The sequence below is a fragment of the Amphiura filiformis genome, chromosome 18 (genome assembly GCF_039555335.1).
Source record: "Amphiura filiformis chromosome 18, Afil_fr2py, whole genome shotgun sequence".
Classification (NCBI taxonomy): domain Eukaryota; kingdom Metazoa; phylum Echinodermata; class Ophiuroidea; order Amphilepidida; family Amphiuridae; genus Amphiura; species Amphiura filiformis.
Window position 1 is genome coordinate 59,535,741 of NC_092645.1, and position 27,864 is coordinate 59,563,604.

General features: G+C 37.1%; 1 protein-coding gene across 1 annotated transcript in view; it reads left to right on the forward strand.

Annotated features, from left to right (window-relative positions):
- Positions 1–27,864, forward strand: part of LOC140138879 (condensin-2 complex subunit D3-L-like) — a 58,343-nt gene that overhangs the window by 19,910 nt on the left and 10,569 nt on the right. The window contains 15 exon segments of the mRNA XM_072160657.1: positions 4,814–4,901; positions 8,239–8,368; positions 10,127–10,340; positions 11,069–11,154; positions 12,176–12,339; positions 14,032–14,220; positions 15,468–15,574; positions 17,998–18,263; positions 19,358–19,486; positions 20,557–20,695; positions 21,453–21,702; positions 22,776–22,884; positions 24,735–24,819; positions 25,864–25,968; positions 26,808–26,962. Coding sequence (XP_072016758.1) covers positions 4,814–4,901; positions 8,239–8,368; positions 10,127–10,340; positions 11,069–11,154; positions 12,176–12,339; positions 14,032–14,220; positions 15,468–15,574; positions 17,998–18,263; positions 19,358–19,486; positions 20,557–20,695; positions 21,453–21,702; positions 22,776–22,884; positions 24,735–24,819; positions 25,864–25,968; positions 26,808–26,962 — 2,216 coding nt within the window.

The window sequence follows — 27,864 nt, forward strand, 5'->3', positions numbered from 1 at the left end:
TTCTGCTGGTGCATTTATGAGCATTGAGCAAGGAGTGTTATTTTTCTGCTGGTGCATTTATGAGCATTGAGCAGGGAGTGTTATTTTTCTGCTGGTGCATTTATGAGCATTGAGCAAGGAGTGTTATTTTTCTGCTGATGCATTTATGAGCATTGAGCAGGAGTGTTATTTTTCTGCTGGTGCATTTATGAGCATTGAGCAAGGAGTGTTATTTTTCTGCTGGTGCATTTATGAGCATTGAGCAGGGAGTGTTATTTTTCTGCTGGTGCATTTATGAGCATTGAGCAAGGAGTGTTATTTTTCTGCTGGTGCATTGAGCAGGGAGTGTTATTTTTCTACTGGTGCATTTATGAGCATTGAGTAAGGAGTGTTATTTTTCTGCTGGTGCATTTATGAGCATTGAGCAAGGAGTGTTTTTTTTCTGCTGGTGCATTTATGAGCATTGAGCAGGGAGTGTTATTTTTCTGCTGGTGCATTTATGAGCATTGAGCAAGGAGTGTTATTTTTCTGCTGATGCATTGAGCAAGGAGTGTTATTTTTCTGCTGGTGCATTTATGAGCAAGGAGTTATTTTTCTGCTGGTGCATTTATGAGCATTGAGCAAGGAGTGTTATTTTTCTGCTGGTGCATTTATGAGCATTGAGCAAGGAGTGTTATTTTTTTGCTGGTGCATTTATGAGCATTGAGCAAGGAGTGTTATTTTTCTGCTGGTGCATTTATGAGCATTGAGCAAGGAGTTATTTTTCTGCTGATGCATTTATGAGCATTGAGCAAGGAGTGTTATTTTTCTGCTGGTGCATTTATGAGCAAGGAGTTATTTTTCTGCTGGTGCATTTATGAGCATTGAGCAAGGAGTGTTATTTTTCTGCTGGTGCATTTATGAGCATTGAGCAAGGAGTTATTTTTCTGCTGATGCATTTATGAGCATTGAGCAAGGAGTGTTATTTTTCTGCTGGTGCATTTATGAGCATTGAGCAAGGAGTGTTTTTTTCTGCTGGTGCATTTATGAGCATTGAGCAAGGAGTGTTATTTTTCTGCTGATGCATTTATGAGCATTGAGCAAGGAGTGTTATTTTTCTGCTGGTGCATTTATGAGCATTGAGCAAGGAGTGTTATTTTTCTGCTGGTGCATTTATGAGCATTGAGCAAGGAGTGTAATTTTTTTTGCTGATGCATTTATGAACATTGAGCAAGGAGTGTTATTTTTCTGCTGGTGCATTTATGAGCATTGAGCAAGGAGTGTTATTTTTCTGCTGGTGGATTTATGAGCATTGAGCAAGGAGTGTTATTTTTCGGCTGATGCATTTATGAGCATTGAGCAAGGAGTGTTATTTTTCTGCTGATGCATTTATGAGCATTGAGCAAGGAGTGTTATTTTTCTTGAGCAAGGAGTGTTATTTTTCTGCTGGTGCATTTATGAGCATTGAGCAAGGAGTGTTATTTTTCATCTGGTGAATTTATGAGCATTGAGCAAGGAGTGTTATTTTTCTGCTGGTGCATTTATGAGCATTGAGCAAGGAGTGTTATTTTTCTGCTGATGCATTTATGAGCATTGAGCAAGGAGTGTTATTTTTCGGCTGGTGCATTTATGTGCGTTGAGCAAGGAGTGTTATTTTTGGCACATTTGCAACGCAAATGATGCTATAGGTATGGTCTAGATTTCTCTCTGTTTTTTTCTTTCTCTTGCTACATCGTTTGAGTAATCATGATCGTTCATGATTGTTACTTATTTAGCTAGAAAAATTCGGACCGGAAGTGTGATTTTTGGAGCATTTTGTTACGAAAATTTATACCAAATTTCATGGAATAGTCTCCTATGCAGACTGTTTGTGGTGCTTTTCATATTACAAACACTGTACAAACTCCTTGATCTGGCGATTTTGTAAAAGAGATGTTGAACTTTACTGCTTCAGTGCGGCTACAATGTTTGCTTTTCAGTGTTGCTTTGCCAAGCACCAATTGGGCTCATGCTGTCTATAGGCCCCTACTTCTGTGCACGAGCCATGAGCAATTAGTGTCTCAAATTCTCCAAATTAGTGCACATTCAGAACGATTGTAGCAAAACTTAGTTTATATCATTGGCACTGACACATTTAATGCTAGTCCAGACTTTGTGTCTTTGTAATATATTAACACCTTTCTAGTTTTTCAATAAACACATTGAATGCTACAGCATTTAATCATTTATTGGTCTTGAACAAATCCTGTACACTGTAAATATAAACTTAGAAATGTGAGGAATAGTGATTGACTATAGCATGTAAGAAATTAATGTCCAGACTTGATGTCTTTTTAACATATTAACACCTACTTGTTAGGTCATTGTTAAGGTGGTGTTAAAGGCAAGGTTTAGGGAAATCATGAATTCCAACATTTTTGCAAATATCTCCAAAACCTTTCATGATACAATTTCAAGTCAGTTTGTACTTATGTAGGGATATGTTGGCCATGTTATGAAGGTAATAAAACCGTTGCCATGGTAACCAAGCAGTCACTATTGGCTTCTGAACAATCACATTGAAAGTTTTTTGCTGTTTTTTCGAGTCGCAAATCACTTCATTTGTCCCAATAAAAGTATACTCACATGTTGAGTCATGCTCCTGCGCACCTCCACTGATTTTCCCGTAAAAAAATCCCAGTGGAATTCCCCCTGGGGGTCAAAGTGAAATTTTTGTTTTTTGGCCACAGATTCCACATTACTTACAAACTTTTTACGGGAAAATCAGCAGGGAGGTCATTCGTGATGTTCTTGAACGATTTGACACCATTTCCTAATTTATTTGGACATGTGCAATTTCAACCATATGAGAGCAGTATCCAGGTCTGAAATTTCTCAGTCCCTGGAGAGCAATAATCAGAGGAGGTAGGGTGCTGAAAACACTGCCGAAAATCTTTAAAAATAATTATCTTCTTCTGTGCCAAAGATGAAAACGATCCATAGATCTTTAATTTGCATTTTAAACCACCTTAAGTTGTAAATTTCTCAGTATCAATAAAATTACTGAGCAAACATATATAATGGAATTATCTGTGGAGCAAATTAATACGCTTAATTCCAATCAGTTAATTTCCATCATTTACAATCTGATTATATTATCTTCTGTGCCAAAGATGAAAACGATCCATAGATCTTTAAGGTGGTTATGGAGGCATTATAAAAGTGCTCTAAGCATGTTTTAAACAGATTAATTGAGTAGAGCAAAGTACACTGATCGATATGCCTTTTGTTTGGAGTTAATCGGACATACGGTTTTCAAAATATATTAATTTATATTTTCTTTGTATCTTATTGTTTTTATCAATAATCAATAAAGTTAATGAGCTAAAATGACTGGAGAAGCTCATTTATGCAAATTAACTCATTAATTATGCAAATATGCTAATTAGAGGGCGGGTTTTATAATACATTAGAACATATTAGAAACACTTTGACCAAGTTTCAGGGCAAAAGTATGCAAAATAAAAGTACCCTGAACATTTATGCATTGATTTTTAGCAAAATATTGGCAAAAATTACATATTAATGAGCCTTTCCAGTCCTTTTAGTTCATTAACTATATTGATTATTGACAAAAACAATAGAATACAAAGAAAATATAAATTTATGTATTATGGAAACCGTATGTCCGATTTGCTCCAAACATAAGGCATATTGATCAGTACAGTGTACTTTACCCTACTCAATTAATCTGTTTAAAACATGCTCAAAGCATTTTCTAATTTCTAGAAAATGCATCCAATACCACCTTAATTTGCATTTAAAACCACCTTAAGTTGTTGTGCATTTCTCGGTATCAATAAAATGACTGAGCAAACACAGATAATGGAATTATCTGTGGAGCAAATTAATACCCTTAATTCCAATCAGTTAATTCCAATCATTTACAATGTGATTAAAAAAACTCATGTATAAAGGGCTGTAACTACAGATCAATAATACACTGTAAATGAAAATATCTACATGTTTCAATAAAAAACAAATTGATGTAACTGCTCACAGCAAACATGGCAAACCCAAGAATAAAACCACCCATATTTAGCGGCACACAAAGTACACAGGTTCACTTCCCACATACCTAGTTTATGCATATTTTTAACATAATGTGACATAAAAATGAACAAATATGCTACAATTTATTGTTATTTTTCGGCTGGTGCATTTATGAGCATTGAGCAAGGAGTGTTATTTTTCTGCTGATGCATTTATGAGCATTGAGCAAGGAGTGTTATTTTTCAGCTGGTGCATTTATGAGCATTGAGCAAGGAGTGTTATTTTTCGGCTGGTGCATTTATGAGCATTGAGCAAGGAGTGTTATTTTTCGGCTGGTGCATTTATGAGCATTGAGCAAGAAGTGTTATTTTTCTGCAGGTGCATTTATGAGCATTGAGCATGGAGTGTTATTTTTCAGCTGGTGCATTTATGTGCATTGAGCAAGGAGTGTTATTTTTCGGCTGGTGCATTTATGTGCATTGAGCAGGGAGTGTTATTTTTCGGCTGGTGCATTTATGTGCCATGGGTGAAGGAGGTGTTAAAGGGACAAATCTTAGATTGAGAAGGACAAGTAAATGTGCTTGGAATTTTGCAAATCATAAAGTAAAGTTGTTGTTGCAAACTTCAATGTATTCTCGATGAAAGCTAAACCTTTTTTTGCAGCACATTTTTCAGCAAAAGATATACTAGTTTAAATAAACATAGCACAAGCTATCTTGTGTGACAAACTGGTTACTGATGAGAAAAATATTAATTATTTATTAAAAATATTAAAAATAAACTGCATTGTACTGATGAATATTTTGTTAACTTTTTTTTTCAGAAAATACATTGGCAGAATGCAAGCAGTTTCTGACCCATAAGTTCTTACTTCAGCTGCTGTTGTCTCGATGCTCTGATAAATCACCAACGTAAGTATTTATTTATTTATTTATTTATTTATAATTTATTTATTTATTTATTTATTTATTTATTTATTTATTTATTTATTTATTTATTTATTTATTTATTTATTTATTTATTTATTTATTTATTTATTTATTTATTTATTTATTTTATATTTTACCAGGGTATATTTTTAAAATACACAATTATAAGCTCAATCTAAATACATAAAAACTACAGAACAATTTAACACAATATTAATTATTATGCGATTATTGTTACATGATTATTGATCAAAACATAATTTATATAAGAATAATAAAATATTATAATAACACACATGAAGGCCATAATATTTACATAAAACATAAAATACAATAAGGCGACGAAAAAAAACCCCTTTTCTACAATCATGACTGACCCAGAATATGCATTTTAAAGAATTGCTAAAATCAGCTGTTTGGGGGCAAAAATTGATTTTTTTTTTCAGATTTGTCAGATTTTGGTGAACTTTTAAATAATTTTAACCTCCAAAAAAAAGAAAGAAAAATAATAACGCCTGACCTACTTGAAAGGTCTGTCCGCCATTTTTGTGTCATTTAACAATAAATACATATAATCTGAAATGCCATTATGTACTGAGATGATAAAAAATGGGTGATTTAATTAGATAATAAGCTATATTGCTCATACATTCTATATGATGTGGTAGTTTTAGGCTTGGGCATCGTCAGTCTTTCGCATATCGCGGCCGAAAACATATCATGATATCGCCATCTGACGATATTTTTATCAATACATGCATGCATGCATGCCATATCAGAAGTTCACTGGTATACGGGTGCAAAACGGCCCGGCAAACAGTGAAGCATCAAGTATTCAAATAAACAAGTACAAAACATACTTATTCAATCCACTGCCATCGTTCAAAACAGCTTCTTTATATCCGAAACGTTATTAAAAACATTATGAATTCAACCATTTGCCGCTATTTTGCATTGCATGAACATTGAACATTTCGTTGGTCGTGGCCTCCTGAGTGGATGGGAGACCACTGCTGCCCTCATACACATTGAACATTTCGTTGGTCATGGCCTCCTGAGTGGATGGGAGACCAATTATAAGTATATCGCCTGTCACTATTTCTACATATCGTCATCACGATAAGGATTTAATATCGCGATATATCGCACGGTGCGATATCGCCCAAGCCTAGGTAGTTTATTCCATTTTATTGCACCTTGATTTTGAACAGTGTGTAAACGACATTCATTGATGTCAAGAAGTTGATCAGCATTTGACCTGGTATTAATACTATGCATGTTGTTCACAAAATTAAATTTACAACTTTGTGTATATGTGATCAAGCTGGACCTTATGCGATCAAGTAGGACCTTGAAAAAGAGTACAATAAACTTATTCTATTCACCCTTTGCACAGATCCGCCATCTTGCTATCAAAACGAGGTTTTCCATGCAAACACATTCCCAAAAAGTGTATTTTCTGGCGCTTTTCTAACAACATATCAGAGAGCTTTTGCAAAGCGTACACGACAGTTAAAGCATGGGTTTGACGGATGTACGCACACGCAACACACACTTTGCGGGTAGAATCTTGTTTTGAGATGACCGTGCGATTGGCAATAACAAGGCAAAAGTGGCATACGTTGAGGCATCATAAGCTACTGCATTGGTATATCAGTCCAATAGCAGTCTATATGCTGCTGCTGCCGGCGTTTAGTATTATCTGTTGGGCAAAATGTGGGGTATTTTATTTTTTTTGTGTGAAATTATATCCTGACCTACAGTTTGTCCACTCAGAAGTACAAAGTGACAACACGCTCGTTAACAGTGCATAGTGCTGCGTCTCTGCTGCAGGTATGCGTGCCTTCAAAGTCAGCACAATGTATGCGTCCGCGTCGGTACTTTGTACTTCAGAGTAGACTGACTGTCAGGGGTGTCTATTCTTCCAGAAAATTGAAATTATTCCCTCACCCTTGGTTGCTATCTACATGTACTTTTCCTTATTTTCTTGTTCCCTCCCTTCCCTACCTGAATATAGGTGTGTTGTCAGACCTAGAAACTTCTTTATACAACTGTTAGGCTAAGTTGTGAGTTGGTCTATTCTGTCTTCCCTAAAAACATCAAATTCTTTCCTAGATGGTACAGTCTGGACACTGAACCATTGCATCTAAGGACTAATGGTTCAAAGGGAAGACAGGCTGGCAAACACCTTTAGGCTCTTTATTATTTTCAGAGCTAGCTGTGATTTATTATTTTCAGGGCTGTGAGAGTTCAGCGTTTTGTTTTGATTTTCAGCTTTTTTAGTACCAGTACCGGTACACCTGCTCTGTACAAAAGTAGGATCTTCCCAAATTGCAGCGTTTTGCTAGGCGTTTTTACCTTTTTGCTAACTGTTTTCAGTGTTTTCAGCTTTTATACATGTGGTGACTCACATGCCCCTGATTTATAAAGCCTTAGAATTATAATTCTTCTGTAGCAGAGTTCGGAGATTGTCACTGAACTATTGCATCTAGGCCTTGGGAAAGATAATCAAGGATTGCAGCTGAGGTTTAAAAGGGAAGATAGAGCAGTTAACTAATTGATGGTTCTGTCTTTCCTTAGAATCCCAAATGCTTCCCTTAGATAGGCAGATGTTCAAACTAAAAAGAAAATGGATTTTGTATGAAATATGCAAAGCAGAGCTCCCTTAATCTGTGTGCGTATTATTACCTACATGTATAGTATGACCACTAGTCACTATTGCCCAGGCAGGGAAGAATTACTGACCCAACTTTTCCCTGTTTTATGCTAAAGTGCATGGTTTCCCTCAAAATAACTGTTTTTGGGATGGGAATGGGTAAAAGCCAAGGGACCACTACATGTATGCTAATGCTATGTACCCATTATAATTCTTTCCTAAATGACACTTGATGAATTCACCTACCCTGTACAGCAGTCACTGCCAGCCAGTGACCATCAATTTCATTCCAAAAATAGCCATAAAACATAATAATACATGTTCCAGTTATACATTTTCCCCCCAAATTTGTTAATTTTATTTTTAATCTTCCTTGAATCCTGTTGGTTTTCTTTCTGTTTTTCCCCTCTATTTGTTTTCTTTTTCAAAATGCAAAATTCTTCCCCAAAGGGGTAAAATTATTCCCTCCCCTTTGGGGGCGATTAACGGAAGAATAGACACCCCTGCTGACTGTATGTACCCCATTTTTGTTCAGCCTAATGCACCAATAAAACAACTGTTTTAGGCCTTAAGGACCCAATTGTTTCCAAAAATGCTTTTCCTTGGACCTCCCCTACCTATTGAAAAATGCTAACACTCTGCTTTTGTTTGTTTTCTACTCAGTGTGCGAGCCAGATCTATAGCTTGCTTTGCCCAGTTTACATCCTCCAGTAATGTGGTCATTCAGAGAGCTGTCATGGAGTTATTTTTCCCTTCTCAGCAAGCTTCAACACCAGATCCAATTCTAAGCTTGGTAGGTGTACTGGGTTCCATATTTACTGTGATTGTTACCTGTGTGCAGAGCTTGGCATAACTAGTCCTTATTCAAGGTGTAAATGCATCTAGGATAGTGGGGTTTGTCTACATTATGATTCTGCATTTAAGCTTATTATACACAGGTCCTATCCCAGGATCCTATACTCAAATTCTATGTCATATGCCTATTTATGTTTATGAGGACATCCCTGTTTTAAATAAACCAAACTGTCAAAAACATCTGAGCTGCCGAACCGTGTTCTTAGTTCGTGCATGTGTATTATGTGAATGCACCATCGTGTGATCATTGAGGATCTACAAGAATGTCATAATGTATAGCGCTCATTCTACAAAATCCGGTGCCAATCCACTATAAAAATTGAAAAAATAAAAGTTGTTCAAAAAGACCTGCTTTTTGTGTTTTTTAAGAGTAAATGTATCACTACTTTCAGATGTAAAAAATTGCAAACACCACTTGCATATTTTTCTTTCAGGAAGTCATGATGTTTTTTAACACTAAAACTCAATGTAATGTGAGCTACGTTACCGACTACAAAATGGGCTGGTTTTACTCAATCCAAGGTCATAAAAAGCAAACTAAAGATCACTTGAGTGAAATGTAAAACAGATTTCACCATTTCATAGAAGTTTTGAAGATGCGTAAATGAGTGTGTAACATAGCTCACAGTAACGTAGTTCACTGGTTTTTAATGTGATATGCGAACGTTAGAACGTTATGTCGGTTAATTCTAATATAAATGGGGTTCACCACTGGTAGCTTTCACATTAGGAAGTACATGTAATACAAGTGCATACTATAGAATCCTGGTAACGTAGCTCACCAATCTTAACATGGTCGGTCGAAATTTCAATGTTTACAACATTTCTATGCCAAAATGCTACAGCATCACGATTTTTACTGTGATTTTTAAAACCTATGAGTGTTTCCTTTCAAAACCGCAAATTACATTGATACCTCTGTTTTACTTCTTTCCAATAACGTGTGTTAAAAAGGGGTAACGTAGCTCACAGCGTTTTGGTGGAAAGTGCAATTTATTTTAGAATTACACAAAGACGTTTTAATCACTAAAAAATAATGTTGAAAAACAATATGATGGTGCGTTATCTAATTAAAAAACAACAAATATGTAAAGAAATCTCTTTTATTCAAAGAAAATATTCAGGGTTAGATGTGACACTTGAGCAGTGGAAACGCATTTTTAGGGATTTTTGAGCCTTTGCAAGGGTTAATCAGGCTGAAGAAAGCATTTAAAGTATGGAAAACTATATATGTCCGTGTAGATCTCATTGAGTTCTACCAGAAAAACAACATATTTGATGCCCTAAATGCTCGACAAAGTGTTTGTGGACCAAAGAATGGAAAAAGGGCTATTGGCACCGGATTTTGTAGAATGAGCGATAGGTGAAAACCAATCAAATTTTGTGTATCCTTGACAAGACACGCCAACTGAATTAGAATTGAATTTGAAGGAACAAGGAAAGGAAGAAAGAATGAAACAAGACAAGAAGGAAAAAAGATTTATGGAAAACATAGGTCCAAAAAGACTTGAGCAAGTCTACATAACTATAGAATATCTAGCGCACCATGCGATTAGGGTTTGGTAAGGAATGTTGGTTATTGCCAACTGTTCAGTGTAAACCATGAATGTTTGCAGCATTGTCCTCTTTTTTCTTTTTCTTTTTTGCTAGATGGAATCTTATTTGATGACACTAAATCTTTATCATCTTCTCACAGATTAACCAAAGAGCCTCGCCTGCAACTCCTGGGGAATCAGCCAAGAATGATGCAAGCACAGATCAGGTAGCCAAGGAAAGCAGCAACACTTTTGCAACTGATACCGTTGCTTCATCTGTGCCTGCTGGACTTGCAGCCAATGAGAAGAAAGGCGCTACACCAGGAAATCTACTTGGAGGATCACCTGCATTGCTGGTGGATGTCTCTGGCTCTAGTATGCACAACTTTTTTGATTTGATTTGGCAAAATTTAATATTTTGTTTCTTGTGATACATATTAAAAAATATTATTTTGAAGAAAGAAAAAGATATTACTGTTCATGCTGTTAGTTGTACCTTCCAGGGTATTGAGTTATAGGGAATGTAGTTTAGAATTCTGTTAGCATGGAAATACTCCATAAAACTTCATCCAACACTTCATTTAGGGTTTTATTCTGGTAGAAGTATAGCATGAAAAGATTAGAAGTTATGAACTGAACACAAAAATGACAATAATGATTATTGGACATGCATAACATGTGTTTCTTAACTTTCCAGGAATGCACTGTCCCCCACAGTTCAACAAGCGTACATACAAAGTATATGAGTCATCGTGATGATGTGTGTGAGACCTAAGGTGCCTGGCCCTACACACTTGTTGTGCCTTATTAATGCACCTGCACAACTTTATTCTGTCCAGCTTTAAGATTATGATGATTTTACTTCAGATATTATTTTTATATATATGTGTGTATTATTAACTTCCATTTCATTGATTTAGTAAGGGCCCCCTGAAAGTGACTGAATTTTGTGCCTTATTAGGTAGAATAGTGTGGTACTGCAACAATCTACTAAAACATCTGTTTGGAACACCCGCTTCATGTTTAATTTGTATGACTCCTTGAAAATGCCCAGTGATTAATCTGCTGATATGGTTTATTTTGTTTCCTTAAATGTGTTGCAGGTCCAACAGAGGGTCAAGGCATCTTATCTATGCTAGAGAGGCGGGCTTGTGATGAGAAAGTTGGTGTACGAAAAGCAGCACTGCAGGTAGGCTTAATACAAGCATGAATATACACACACACACGCACACCCCAATGTGTAAAATACTTGCTACCTAATTTGTAGGTCACGAAACAATCAATTGTGGTGATTTGAAGAGGATCCAATATTTTCAAGAAGCAGACATTTCAATAAACATGACATTTGATGGCAGGGTAACAATTATTTGGATACAGCCTGTACACATAATACATTGGGGATGATTTGGAGTGGCCTCCGTGTGACATGGGTCTGGTGTTTGTTCCTCACTTGTATGTGTGGGAGGCGCATGTGGTGGCTGGCGGGTGCATCCTTGTGATGTGGATGTGCACATAATTGTGTTTAAATAGTGCAATAGTATATAACTTTATATGTAATTGCCCCAATGGTTTGGAGGAGTCACACCTCTTGGTGACAGCGTCTTGATGCTTCTAGTCCAGCAGGTAAGAATCAGTTAAGACACCAATGAATAGGGTATTAACTTGTGCTGTCATTGAAATGTTTTTTTCTTGTCGACATGTCGGAAAAATTTATCAGCATATCAACAATCGCATATACCACAGTAACTGTGTATTCTACGCATTATCATTAATGCATGACAAAAGCATAAATACAAGCTAGTGAAGCTACTTACTAAACATAAGACATGCTTATTTTTAAGCCTCTTGCCTGCCATTTTTATTTTCTCAGACAACTTGACATTTTGAGGTCATTTAGTAGACTTGCTTACCAGTCATTTCAGTTATCTTAACTACAGTTCGCATATTTAAAAGTGAATTTGATGTACTTGGTGTGAAAATTCTTGCTGTGCATTTTGTTGGTTGATAAATATTCATGTTTCAGCTGGGGCGGCTACGTCTTCAACCACAAATCAGTATGCATCACCTCTTCTAGCTGTCTAATATATAATATCTTTGGGAGTGATACAAAGTGTCCAGTATAAACACACTGAGAATTGCACTTGTTTATCTGCAGTTATGTAAATACTAATTTAGTATTTGAATGCTTTTGTTTTTCTTGATGCATCCAGGCCTTGGAGAATGTTTTGCGTTTAAACACCAGTGCACTGAACACCTCTATGTTGAAGGTTCTACATGATAGATGTCTGGACCCGGCTTTGTCTGTTCGTAAACAAGCCATGAATTCCCTCACACTGTTGTTGACAGAGAATCCAGAGTGCAGAGAACTGCAGAAGTAAGGCATCAAAAGCATATCCTATAGTACTAAATCTAAAAATATATTTTGACTTAATGCCAGTAAACTGATAGACTCCATGGGCCCTACTTCCACAAATATTGGGTTAAAGAGGAATTTTGTTCATCCATGAAATCTGCTTTTCACTGCAATAAACTTTCTGGCTAACATATTACATGCTTTTACTTCTGCAATTAATGGATAATTACCAAATTTGTGTAGCTATTTATAACACTTCTGCTTACGGAACTGGCACTTGCAGTATATTAGTGGAAGAAGGGCCCAACTCCAGCTCGCATTAAGACCTCTATCGTTGCCATGGTAACATCATATATAATTTAGAATGCATGTAATGTTGTATGTTCATGTATTAAGGGCAGAGTAATGGGAGAGAACACAGACCTTTTCGAGCATCATTATTTTTGAATTGTATGTCCAAAGTATATAAAACTATACATTTTTGGAAAGGAAATAGAGTCAAAAAATCTCGAGTTTTTGAAAAAATCACAAAAAGGCACTTTTTTACCCCAATTTTTTTGTGACAACTTAAAAAAAAATCTGTTTGGAGTAAAAAAAATTAGTCAGTTTTTCATGGAGAAGAGACATGAACTTAGGGAAGGTTTTTTATTTTTTGAAATTCGCCTTATTTTTCAAATATTGCAAAAACATGTGAAAAAAGCAATTTTGTCACTCTATTAAGCTAAAAATTGCACATAATGGTGTATATTTTTGTTCAAAACAAATATTTTGAAAAAATGAGAAAACCTTCCCTAGACTTTGATGTGCTGAAACTGCTCTAAACGATAGTGCAAAAGGTTTACCTTTTGCTTGCATATTTTTCGAGTTATATTGTCACAAAAATCGTACAATATTGTTAAAAATGAACTCTGAGAAATCGACGTTTTAGTGAAAAAATGTCAAAATTATGCACAAAACGTCCGTATATTTTAAAACGGCAAGACTTTCACGCTTGTACAAGCTGTAGCTGGTGCATGGTCTAAATATGCACCTTTTTGCACCAATGAATCTATAATGTCTGTTTTTAGTGCGCCTAAATCCAAAATAATTAAAAAATCTAAATGGCTTTGTCACTGCAAATTTTTGTTTTGTTTACATCACATTTGCTGGCGTTAACAACATACCGAATGTGCCTTGACTGCATTGGACATATGCGCCGCGTCACGCGACGCGAATCGCGCGCGTAATCACAATATTTCCATTCGCGCATTGCCAACTCATTATTTCCCGCCAATTTACTAAGCTGTCTTGAGCCATGTGACTTTTTAGAGTTGAAAAGAGTGAAATAAATCAAGCAAAAATACAAGTAAATATTAGGAAGTTGTATTTTTATCAGTTTCAAGTGAAAGAATACATCTTAGTGTTGATAAATATCAAGAAATCTCAAATTCAGGTGTGGACGAATGTGTCTCCCCTTACTCTGGCCTTAAAGGTCCCCTGAAGATGAAAATATTCTGCCTATAAAACTTTTCCAAATATTAAGTTTTTTCTTAATATTTCAAAAAAAACCAGATTTGATGGAGTTGGGCCCTTCTTCCACTCAGGTATTCAATTAATAAAAAGTGTTTCGAAGCCATCATGGTGTGGCATAATGCACTAACTTTTATATTAATTCTTTATGTACATATTCAAAATATTTATGCACTTTTAAAAATTTTGTTTGTGTATGTTCAGAGCGTGGTTGGATGGTGTTCTACCTGTTGTCCTTGATAGAGAAATGTCTGCTCAAGAAAAATGTTTAGAAACACTACGAGAATTGTTTCTAAATCAAATTGTGCCTAGTAACAGGAGCATGTCTAGTAAACATAAGCTAGCATGGGATCTACTGCACGAAATGTCACTCCCTGAATCAAGGGAACTAAGGTAGGAATGGGTTTAGATGGAGTAAGAAATATAAGAGAACATACTTTGATCACTAATTTGAGTTACATATGTCAATGTACACCATTTTGTGATCCCAAATTAAATTAGCCCCCAAAGTTCTGCGGATCATAGTATCAGCCTAACAGCAGAAATGTTATTTAAAGGAGTATTTCGTGATCCTAGCATCCTCTTTTTATGACATTTTTCAGTACATATCCACGAAAAAAGCATATTCCCAAAATTTCAGTTGATTCCGATATTATGCTTATGCAGTTATGCATGATTATGTGTATTACACTGCTCCATAGACAATATGTTGTAATTTCGTTCTGGTGCACCAAAACAAAATTCAAATTTCACGATATCTTGGCTAAACGAATTAATCTGCAAGAAATATTTTGTACATAAACATTATGTAGCCAGAGGTTTCCAGTGATATAAAAATCTCAACTTTTTTTGAGAAAGTGGGGGGATGAGGCTGTTGATCACGAAATGCCCTTTTAAATTTGAATTATTGTAAATTATATCTCTTTTGATTTTGGATAAAACTGTGGAGATTGAGATGCTGTATGGTCATTTACTACAATAGACATCAACAGGTACTGACAGACAGTGTGGCATTCAAGCACCAGTCTGAAGGGCTATGGAAATTTGATACCCAAGTCAGAAACTTTCTCTTGGTTGCATCATTGATGTCTTAACAAGCCTTTAAATAAACACAAACTTCACCTTTATTTGGCAAGTACTTGCTGTTGATCTAAAGACTTATCATTGCCGATGTTGACTCAAAGTATTTCCAATGTTAAAAGCTGTAGCAATTCTGAAAAATTAATGGGGAATCTGCAACTGGACTCATGAGTGGTTACGGTATCTTACCCTAGGTGCATGCATCTTCAGGCCAATGGACTGGTGTTCTGGTGGCAACACCATCTTGACACATGTCAGTGAACATCAATTGGCATGAACATACACCTAGAATAAGTCCTAGCCACTCAAATAAACACAAGTCCAGTTGCAAAGTTTCCTGATTTCCAATTAATTTTTTAATTACACCTGAATGAATGACAACCTTCACAAATGTAGCAACTTTGAATTTTGGTATATTAAAATTGATGAGGATCTTTAGAATTTCAGACCTAAGAGCTCCTTAGAGGTATAGGCTTGTAATTTGAGCTGTGGGAAAATATCAATGTATATGGAGCTTATAAGTTTTAGCCTCCTTATAATTTATTTATTATTCTTTTTAGGTCCTACTTGCAGAAAGCCTGCCAGCTGTGGTCGCGTATGAAAGTGATCACTCCCAACCTGGTGAAAGCACTCACCACTCACTTGGACTCTCAACATGCACAGGTAGGTACCAGCTGTGGTCTCATATGAATGTGATCACTCCCAACCTGGTGAAAGCACTCACCGCTCACTTGGACTCTCAACATGCACAGGTAGGTACCAGCTGTGGTCTCATTTGAATGTGATCACTCCCAACCTGGTGAAAGCACTCACCGCTCACTTGGACTCTCAACATGCACAGGTAGGTACCTGCTGTGGTCGCGTATGAAGGAGATCACTCCCAACCTGGTGAAAGCACTCACCACTCACTTGGACTCTCAACATGCACAGGTAGGTACCAGCTGTGGTCTCATTTGAATGTGATCACTCCCAACCTGGTGAAAGCACTCACCGCTCACTTGGACTCTCAACATGCACAGGTAGGTACAATCTTATCACTAAGGTTATTGAAAAAGTCTAATGACCGCGTCTTGTGACGTAGATATGCTTAACAATGGCCGTGTTACCAGTGTTGGAGGGCTCGGACTTTTTTCAAGGACTCGGACTTGGACTCGGAAGCTACAACTCGGAAGCTAAGGACTTGGACTCGGACTCGGACCCTGAGGACTCGGGGACTCGGCTTTGAGTCCTCCTCGAGTCCGCAAAATAGGGTCTTTTAGGTCTTTCATTTTCGCTCATTGTAAACTTCTTATGCTTGATCAATGATCACATCACATGATTATAATTTAAGTAATTTTGAATGCAAATAAATTCAGTTTGTAAATAAAAGTACTACCAAAAAGCAAGAATGCTTTCAGTTATATCTTTAATTGGTTTAATGGATTTTAATCATAATTGTTCGTTTTGACATGACTGCTTTGTTAGACGCAAGTCTAGAATGTACATGAATAATAATACCTGATGGGGCACTCAAGTTAATTTTGGGTGTGCGGCGCCGAACTTTGTGAACTAAGAACCGATTTGGGGGCAAAATAGGGGCTTGATGAACTGAAATTTCAACATTTTTGTGGAGGTCTGTGAACTAAAGTTGGGCCAAATTGTAGATTTTGAGCTAACAAATTCAAAATGAGTATCCAAATTTGATCTAAAGAGCTAGCTATATACAATTTTCAGAGTGTTAGGCTCAATGAACTGGAGCATGATGCAAAAGCGGCCGGGTCTTAAGGAACTGCCGGAGAGCCTGAAAAAGGGACCCTTGACCGCACTACATACCCGTACCACCTTTACATGTGAGTGACCCCACCCCCCGGAATAATACTGCATAGGCCTACAGCCAGATCCAACACCTCTTCGCTTGGCACCTGACGCCATATTTTGAATGTTATATATATTGCATATTTTGCCTCTTTAAAACACAAGCCTAATAAGTTACTGTGAGTCTGTGATTATACTCTGTTTCCAAGGTATGCTACCTAAGGGGCTTCGCATAATTATTGCACAGCTCCAAAACAATACCTGGCATGCTAGGTATGACTAGCAAATTATATATTTACAAGAATATAATATAGAACTTAAGTATAGGCCTACGTTGATAAAGTATTGGTGAAAACCCCGGGGCTTGAATTTGATACATAAGGACTCGGTCTCGAACATTGAGGACTCGGACTCGGACATCAGAAATTGGCATGGACTCGGACTTGGACTCGGACACCAAGGACTCAGACTCTGACTCGGATGATGAGAACTCGACTACAACACTGCATGTTACGTGACTGACGTGCATTCGACCAATTTGCGCTGGCCGCCGTATTTGGTCATCGCCTGATTGTGTGATTGGTTGCTAGCGGCATTTCTTTAATGAGCTATTCGATTTTTACAGGCAAAACAAAAGATACAGTTAAATTTGATGTTAATTGAATTTAGAAAGTGAAAAGTGATGGTTATGAATAAGGTTAATGACTTTGCATCAGTTATTTTTCGGGTATTGTGAAATATCTAAACATTGTGCTTTGGACCTTGGAATTACTCAATTCAGGGCCTCATTAGACAAGAATCACAGAATCGACTCTCGTAATTATGACTCTCTTAACATTTGTTGTGAGAATCATTCTTCTTTCATGCAGTAAGTAATGTGAATTAGATGTTTTTAATTCTCGAAACTGGCACAGAATTGATATCCTGCTCATAAAAAAACACTTCCCTATCAGGAACAAAAATAATCACTGAATTGGAATTGACCCAATAATTGGTGCTTAAGATATTATTGCCTGTGTTCATGGATTTTAGTTGATGAGAGGTACTTTCATTGTTATCACTTATAAATGGTGAGTAATTGCGACAAAATAGGGTGATATCGATTGATCAATGCTTCATGTGGAATTACTGTGACTACTCAAATAAGGTACCTTGGTGTTGCGTACAGTGATAGTAGTACAGACTTCACTCAGACTTAAGACATCTTTTAAGTAGTCTGGCATACTGGGCCTAATCATTCCATCTCATGCAATTGAGTTCATATATAAACCTTGCCTTAATCTTTACAAATTTCAGGCAGCTTGATGCTCCTTGCTGAAGCAGCACCATCATGCAATCTCTTTGACCCAACTGTCATCACCAATGCCTGGCATAGATGTACCAAAGAGGGCGCTGATTCATCGCCCATCACCATGCAACGCATCTTGTCGGTGCTGGGTAGCGTTAATTGCCGGTTGGATGATGATACATGCATGGAGCTGATCGGTGACTTCAAAGAGAGGCTGCTTAAGTTTGATAGCCCTACTGAGATTATTGGTTCCATGATATCAGCAATGAGTAAGGTATGTAAACAACTTCATTTCATTAGTTTTATTCACAAATTTGGTAAAATTTAACTTAAATTGAGGTAAAAGATTAATTTTTACACTGCCATATTGGGCCAATCCAGTTGAAATCCGTACACCCATATGGATAACATGACCTTAATCTCCTACACAGGGAGAGTGAGAATTTCAATTGGGGTTACCTGAATGGGTGACTCCATTTATAAGCTACATGTACACTCACTGTATGGGAGATTAATGTCATGTTTTCCATTTTCAGCTGGAGTAGCCTATTCTTAATGGAAGACAGTAGGATGATACCTTTGTACAGGAGCCAACCGTTGTTAATCCGTGATGAATCCACAGTCCAGTAGCGTATATGCGAACGCACGGTTACGTGTACGCGTTACGCATGAGCGTGTAAAATTCGTCATGCCTGGAATGTATGCGTAAACATGAACTCTCTTATGTTGGCGGTAGCAGCTAAATATTACCGCTTTATTCTTTAGTTTTATTGCCGATAATCAACAGAGAAATACAGCGATCTTCTTGTAAGGTTGAGTGGCAATGACAAATGGACATTCCGAATGAAAGAATCATTGTGAATTAGACATATTTAGCTCGTTTCGTTGTTGAAAGGGATTCAATCATGTTTCACCGTTGTTCATCACCGATTAACAACTTCGGCGTCCGCGCGTCTGCGTGGTTTATTACTGGCTCGGGCAGCTAAAGCTGCCCTCGTGAACCACTCAGACGCATCGTTGTTAATCGGTGATGAACAACGGTGAAACATGATTGAATCCCTAAATACATGTTTGCTATTTTAATGTTTTCCAGATTTCTGGTATTTTTATTCCCGGATTTCTGGTATTTTTTTTCTTTTTTCCATTCCGGAATTGGATGATGATATTTCATATAAAAAGAAAAATCTTATAGCTTATTCCTTGATCCCTCACATTTGCTAGAAAGATGGTGCCCAAGCAAGCGTTTGGCATGCTCGCTCTTTTTTTCTTTATGGTCATTTGTACTTGATATAGTAGTAATGAGTAGCATTAGGGTTAAGGCTGTGGGTAGTGGTCCCTATTGTAAAGTTACTGTGATTTCCCCTACAGCTTTGCTTATCCATTGGAGGTGAGAATTCAGAGAAAGGTCAGAAGACATTGGATGAAATTGCTGGTGAAATATTGAAAGCTTGTGACGGATATCTGTCTGATATCGTGTTGTCAGAATCACCATCACAGGTAGGTCACAGGTTAAATGGCGCAAGTAATTTGGCAGGTGCATATTTGTAGTGATGTTACCTTAACATGAACTATAGTACATTGATATATAATGATAAAAATCCTTTTGTAACTTTGCTTTAATTTAATACTTGATTTCATCTTTTAAAATCTCCATAAAGGAGGGTGACCCAATTGACAGCCTCATTCTCCCACAAAAACTTGGATCAGTCACCTTTAAAGATGAATAAATGTACAATCCTGTATGATGGTGCAAAAATATTGTCACTTAATCAGTGTTGTTTGTGTAATTATGAAGGGGTAGGACTTGCTATCAGATACAAATAACTGAATTGGCTCTGGCCAATTAAATTAGTCTTGTAATCTGAGATCAGTAGGACTATAATAAAAATTTAATTGGAATAAATACAGCTACCAACAGCTGTACACAATCTGACCACAGTCGTATTTCAAAATACAGCGCAAACACACAACCTTGGATACTTAATAAAAATATTGACCAATCACAAGCAAGTTGGCACGCCTGCATTCTGCATTACGCACATATGCAGGCGTTCATCATACCATGTTTGCGTACAATCATCTCACTGTTGGCAGCTGTGTTCATTGAAGTGAAATTTCTACTATAATGGTAGGAGTCAATTCCATATTTTTTCCAACAAAAAGAGCAACAAGTTTTGTTCAGAAATGGTCTGAATTATTTGCTTTCATTAGGATCAGCAATTACTGGTGCAGAGGTGTTCATTTTATCATTATAAGTTAGGCAACAGAAAAGGATGAATAGTCTTTAAAATTCACATTTTAGCTCATTAAATTTGTTCAGGATTTTGGAGGCCCTTTATTTTTAGTCATCAGAACAAATTAGAAAAGTACATAAATTTGGCGCAAAGTGGCAAAAAAAAAAAAAATGGTAAAAACAATGCACTTTTTTCAACTAAAAACAAACAAGAAAAAACAACCACTTTGCCCTTTTCCAGTTTCTGAATCTCCGGATGTGACAAGCCCTGTTTTTATGAAGTATATTGTTAGAGAAGCCATAAGTTGATAAATTGATTTCTTTTGTTCCACAGCTTAGTGTATGCGAGGTAACTTTGATCTGTTATCTATTCACATTGGGTGAACTGGCTATGCTGTGCCCAGAGAAGACTCCAAAGCGTCTACTAGTTGTGGTGCAGTCTCTGTTAGCTGGGCCTAGTGCCATTGATGGAGGTTAGTTGATGTCATTGGTTGGCAAACTTACCACTACAGGCCCCATACATTTTGACTGTGGTTACTCTCTGTGGCGGCACCAGGAATTTTTTCGAGGGGCATGGGGGGGACAAAGTGAATTTCTTAGGGGGGGCAAAATCAACAAATTTTGTGCAAAATTGCTGCAAAAAGCCGAAATTTATGTAATTTGCCTCAAAAATGGGGGGGGGCAAGAAAAATATTTTTTGGGGAGGGTCAAATTTTAACAATTTTATTTGAAGTACAAACCTTATGAATCTATTCACTGATTGTCAGATAAAGAAATTGGCTGTATTATAATTTCCAGAAAATTGGAGAAAATTAATATGGAAACCCTACTAGATGCTTCAACCATTTTTGCCATAGAAAATGACAAGAAATAGCCATAGACTAAACTCTATTCCCAGAGACGTGGTTACCTGATGTAGGAAAACAGTCTAATCCCCCAGTTACAAAAGTTGCAGACATTCTTTATCTGAATTCCTTTTACAGATCTGCATGATGCTTTCAGTGTTTAACACATTGTGTAATGCAGCTGATAGCTGGCAATAGCCACTCTTATCTGCCATATGTTGAGGGCAAGTGCACACTCTTTGCAACAGAAAGTCTGCTTGATAGTTTATGTGTGCTGTGCCTAGTCTCCTTCCTTGAAGCATTATTGAATGTTTTAAAGTAAACAACCTTCAGTATACTTGTTACAACCTGCAATACACTAGTCTCATTCTTTGCCAATACACAGATGAACTTCCAAGCACCCAAGCATCACAGTACTCCTCCCAAGGTACCCAGGTGCCATTATCCCAGCTTAGTGGTGGCATCTTGTCCAACACGGTGCGTGCTCACACCTTTGTTACCTTAGGCAAGATGTGTCTTCAGGAAGAAGGGTTAGCTAAGCGATGTATAGCGGCTTTGGCAAGGGAGTTGGAGACATCTAAAGATCCTGCTGTGAGGAATAATGTCACTGTGGTCATGTGTGATCTATGTATAAGGTATGTTTATCAGGGCTTGAATTTGTAATGTCACTGTGATCTTGTGTGATCTGTGTATAAGGAATTTGGTGCAGCTTGCTCATTAGCAATTGAGAACATTTAAAAGTTTAGATGTAAAAGCCAAACAATGCCAATTTCAAGTATTGTAAGATAATCAGGGGTGTAATTTGTCTGGATTATTCCAAATTTTCTGAATTTTTTTGTGGCCAAAATTTACGCAATTTTAATGATTTTCATTAGGGTATTTTTGCCTTATTTTTTTCTGGATTTTGTACTATTTTCTGGATATTTCACAAGCTTTGAATCACACCCCTGGATAATGCTAGCTTTAAATTGACACCCTGCTTTAAAAATTCTAAGGTAAATTTGTAAAAGAGAAAAATGGATATTTTTGCAACTGAACCAGGGCTTTTGAAAAGGTGGCCCTCAGGCCAGATCCGGACAGCTGACCAATTATGGTTGATGTACAGGAAACATAACAACACTATGTGTATTAGGCCTCAAACAGGTGTTTGAAATGAGTTTGGGCCTCTGTTGGTCATGAGCAAATATAACTAAGAACCCCTGACCTGAACCCTTCAGTTGTAAAAGAACCAGGCAAGTTCTAACTTGTTATTTGCCTAGTTGTAAAATAGACTATTCCAGTTGAAATACATACCCAAAAAATGGAAAACATGACCTTAATCTTCCTGACAGGGGGTATAGATTTCAAATGGAACCCTTTGTTAAAGGTTAAGGTCATGTCTTTCATAGGGGTGTATAGATTTCAAATGGAGTAGTACATTTGCGCATTGTAAGTAAAGCATTACTTGTCTGAATTTGCTCATTAAACTAAATTTAGCACAAAACAGTAGAACTGAAAACCTTTGAATGGGATTTTTTTATTAAGAGAATTACACTTTAAAAATTTCCAAGGTGTTTTCTGTAAGTGACAAATTAGTGTTAATCTTACAATACTCGGGACTCGATTACAACTCCCCATAACCTTTGAAGCACAATGTTGTTTATACCATTAGTTTGAAACTATGGATTTTTACATTTTTTAAAACTGATTTTGCTGTATCATATTTCAGGTACCCTAATGTTGTGGATCGATACATACCTAATATGGCTGCCTGTTTGAAAGATGAATCACCTCTTGTAAGACGTCAGACTCTTACACTGCTCACACATTTGTTGCTGGTAAGTAAAGATGAATCACCTCTTGTAAGACGTCAGACTCTTACACTGCTCACACATTTGTTGCTGGTAAGTAAAGATGAATCACCTCTTGTAAGACGTCAGACTCTTACACTGCTCACACATTTGTTGCTGGTAAGTAAAGATGAATCACCTCTTGTATGACGTCAGACTCTTGCACTGCTTACACATTTGTTGCTGGTAAGTAAAGATGAATCACCTCTTGTAAGACGCCAGACTCTTACACTGCTTACACATTTGTTGCTGGTAAGTAAAGATGAATCACCTCTTGTAAGACGTCAGACTCTTACACTGCTCACACATTTGTTGCTGGTAAGTAAAGATGAATCACCTCTTGTAAGACGTCAGACTCTTACACTGCTCACACATTTGTTGCTGGTAAGTAAAGATGAATCACCTCTTGTAAGACGTCAGACTCTTACACTGCTCACACATTTGTTGCTGGTAAGTAAAGATGAATCACCTCTTGTAAGACGTCAGACTCTTACACTGCTTACACATTTGTTGCTGGTAAGTAAAGATGAATCACCTCTTGTAAGACGTCAGACTCTTGCACTGCTTACACATTTGTTGCTGGTAAGTAAAGATGAATCACCTCTTGTAAGACGTCAGACTCTTACACTGCTTACACATTTGTTGCTGGTAAGTAAAGATGAATCACCTCTTGTAAGACGTCAGACTCTTACACTGCTCACACATTTGTTGCTGGTAAGTAAAGATGAATCACCTCTTGTAAGACGTCAGACTCTTACACTGCTCACGCATTTGTTGCTGGTAAGTAATTTCTTTTGCATTTTTTTGTTGCTCTGAGCATCATATTTTATTTATCCTAAATGGTATGAGATATAGATGGAAAAACAGTGGCATGATCGACAGGAATTATAAATTAATGTTTATTTGAGATATAGATGTTGAATGTATTAGGCCAAAAAAATTTGTTTGCTTGCCCTCCACCAACCGACCCAAAATTGCCCAAAATCAGGGTCAGCCATTTAAATTGTTTTTTTAGTTTATAATTTTAATCGTTTTTTATTACTTTTTCTGTGTCTAAATTTCAGTTCAAAGCTAAATTTGGCCAACATTACTGTAAACTCATAAAATTTATAACTATCCATTCATGCATCAGTGTTTCCAATAAACTTGGCGCCTTATGCAGTCGTTTTAATCGAATCAATTTCTGTAGTGTGTCGTGCATATAGAAGGTCTGAAATGTATGTATCTTTCCACATGACCAATGTTCATTGCCTAAAGGCCTATACAGTAGTGAGTCATTAAAATAAAGAAATATTTTTCCGACTGACCCACCCCAAAAATCCCACTGGAGGGCAAGCAAACAATTTTTTTTTCTTGGCCTTATTTAAGTACCGTATAATAGAGATCAAACAGTATTATATATACTGTCAAGTAAATGTTTGTGGAAGCATAAAATGTTGATCAATGCTTTCAACAGCCGCAAGAACATTTGGTGGGAATTATGCATTGAACAAATTTAGGAACAAGTGAAGAAGTTCAAAAGTGGCAAAGCGTGAAAAATTACACACACATCAATGACCACTTTAATAGTATCTCATTCTTATATAGGTTGGTGTTAGCATACAGCAATGTTGATAATATGTTATGTCATTTATATTTCACCCTCGAACTGGCCTTTAAAACCTATATGTGTTCAACAAGGCATGTAAAGGTTTTATCAGGTTTAAAGGCACAAATAGCATGCACTTCACAAGTAGAATCTTATTCTGAGATGACTATGCAAAGGGTCAAAATGGCTTCATTTCTTCTACAGCAACCTATGCAATACTGAGAATTTGACTAATACCTTTGTTTTGTAGGAGGACTATGTCAAGTGGCGTGGGATCCTGTTCTTCCGTTTCATCACTGCTCTAGTAGACAATGACCAAGACATACAAAAATTTGGTAAGATGCTATAGGAATTATGGGGGGGGGGGGGATATTTCCTCTCTTATCCTTTGACTCTTCTCGGGGGGGGCATAATGATGCCCAATAGTCAGAGATGATAAGTCCCATTTTGTACTACAGTCTGTCTCAAGTCAAGTCACACTTTGTTCAAGGCAGGTCATTTTGTCTAAGTGTGATGTTTGCCTAATAATTAAAATACCACATGACCCAGTGTGTATAACTATACTCACTGCTGATCATGGATTTTAAGGTGCCTTACAAAGCTGCTTGTGCTGTCCATTACATTGGTTACTCATATCTTACAAATTACAGCTCATAATAATGGTGCATGCGTTATAATTTTTGAATGCAAACGATACCACTTGTGGCACAAGTCCATCGGCACTACCTGCTGTAGACTAATTCCAATCAGCCGTCTACACTTCGCATATTGTGTATGCTTCGTAGTGACGACTGATTATCTTACAGCCCATATCATGACGGACTTCTGAAAACAATTCAATGCGACTTTGGTTGTGCGCCGAAGGCGACTGACTACGCCGCCCGTGTACCTCGTTGTTGTACCGAGCCGCTGTGACAAGATCGCGCACTGAACTTCTTCTGAAAACGACAAACTCGGTCAAAAGATCAATTTGGACACAACTGCGCATGCTCTATGCCACAGGAATCCTGTTGCAAAATCCGTCACTTTTTTTCCACACAGTTTTCTCAGTGTCAATCCAGACGGTTGACGACTGAGGGCAGCAGTCTATACCTGCTGCAGTATCTGCCCTTTTGGATGTGTGATTACTGACTGAGGACACTATTTCTTATAGTCTTCTACCCAGCTTGATGCTATGTGGGAAATGTTTTTTGGCAAGCCTCAGGTGAGGGCAACCGTTCACACCATGTGTAAGGGGAGGGGCAAAGATTGGCATATCGTAAGAGGTAGCAATTTCTGACAGAGTATTCACCCCTAAGGGCACATATTATTGCACAGCCCTTAAATTGTATGGGGCTAGTTGTAAAATTAGTTTTTTGTTGTTTTTTGTTTGCTTGCAGCTGATTTCTGCCTGGTGGAGTTGTTACTTAAACGGCATCCCACCATGTTATTCCAACATTTTGTTGAATGTGTCTTCCATTTTAATACTTATGACAGTCATTCTGGTAAGTGACATCTTTGTTTAAGATTGGACTTTTCCTTGTCTGCCAAAGAAATGGGCTATTCCAGTAGAAATCCTTACGGAAGCCATGACCTTAATATTCCACACAGAATGGGGTTACCTAAATGGGTGACTCCATTTGAAATCTACATCCCTGTGTGGGAGATTAAGGTCACATCTTCCATAGGGGGTGTATGGATTTCAACTGGAATAGCCCAATTGTAGCTCTGAAAAAAGCCATTTAAAGAATGAACTTTTTGACAAACCATTTAAATCTTGAGCTTGCAATAAAATTGATTTTAATAAAAAAAATTTTTGGCTTTTATATATCTTCAGAAGCATGAAGCCATTGGGGTCCAATCAGGCGCGCCAAGCACTGATGTTTGGTCCTTGACCAACTCTAACATGTAAAGGAAAACATAAGAAACTCATGTGTTTGTGGTTTTCACACATGTGTATTTGAAATGTGTTTCACTCTTGTTTTGTCTTGATCAAATAAAAGTGTTTCACAAATAAATACTCTCAGAACTTACTAGGTGTAAAATTTGTGGTAGCAAAGTCACACGATAATAAACTGTTGGTGCCAAATTCGGAACCAGTATCAAGAATGCGTAAGTGTCCCATGCATTGTCTTGCTGCATTAACAGTTTTTGAATTTAGACCCCATAATTCAAGCTTAAGCGCAAACCCTGTGAACGGGTAACTCCAATTTGAAGTCTACACATCGTATGTGAAGGTCATATCTTCCATAGAGGGTGTATGGATTTCAACTGGACTTGCCATTGAGAACCCCTGCTGTAAACCATAAAAATGTATCTAACAATATTGTGTTTGTGTTGACAGTGTACAATAAGTTCACCCAGACTGATCGGGACAAGAAAATTTTCTCGATGAAAGGTTCTGCGCAGACTGCCAAGCGTCAGAAGATTTACCGCTTTATGCTTCAGCATATGACTGACGAGCAACGATTTCAGCTGACGGCAAAACTATCACAAGACGTAGGTTGAAATAAACATAAATTGCACACAGTCATAATATTCACACTTAGCACGTATCCCACACACACCCCTCCCCCCTATCTGCAGGTTGAAAGATAAAGTACACCTCTCTTGTGCAGTGTATCAGCAATTGCTTAATAGAACCTAAAGGGGACATAATTTTAACCTAAATCTCACCAATTGCAGACATTTGTGTGTTAATTGGGGGACATATTTATATTTGTGTGTCAGCTGGAGACATTTGTGGGTGAAAACACACAAAACTTGTCTAAAACCTACAATTACGTACATGTCCTACACCCCCTGACAAGCGGAGACATTTTAATTAATGTCATTTTTGGCTGTCACTTTTGGTCATTGTCTCCCTCTTTTCGGGATGACACCACAATATCTCCTTCTTTCAATCAAATCAAATAAAATAGCACTTTCATTGTTACTCCAAGTTGGTTGATCAAGTGTTCATATTTGTGAACACATTGCTGCTCTAAATTTATAGATCACAGCTCACTTCATAATTATCAAAATTTTGCCCCCAAAACATGTTTATATACAAAAAAACCCATTCTATTAATAAGCTCAGTCAGTCATTCACCTAGCACCTTGCACATTTATAGCAATAGTGATTTCCCATTTAAATTGATGCAATGTAATGAACACCGTGTGATTTGGTGATTTCCAAGATACATATTATGATTCAATGTGTTATTCTGATCAGAGGGGATTTCCCCAGAAATGTTGTTACACAAACTCTGGCATGATTACTTGAAGGGGAGTTCCCATCTCTCACAAAATATCTTTAAATTGTAAACAGACTTAAATGATGACATCAAATAATTGGGGGCATTTGACAAGAGCTAACATATCTGTAACATTGTCCTCCTATCTGTCAATCATCTCCTATT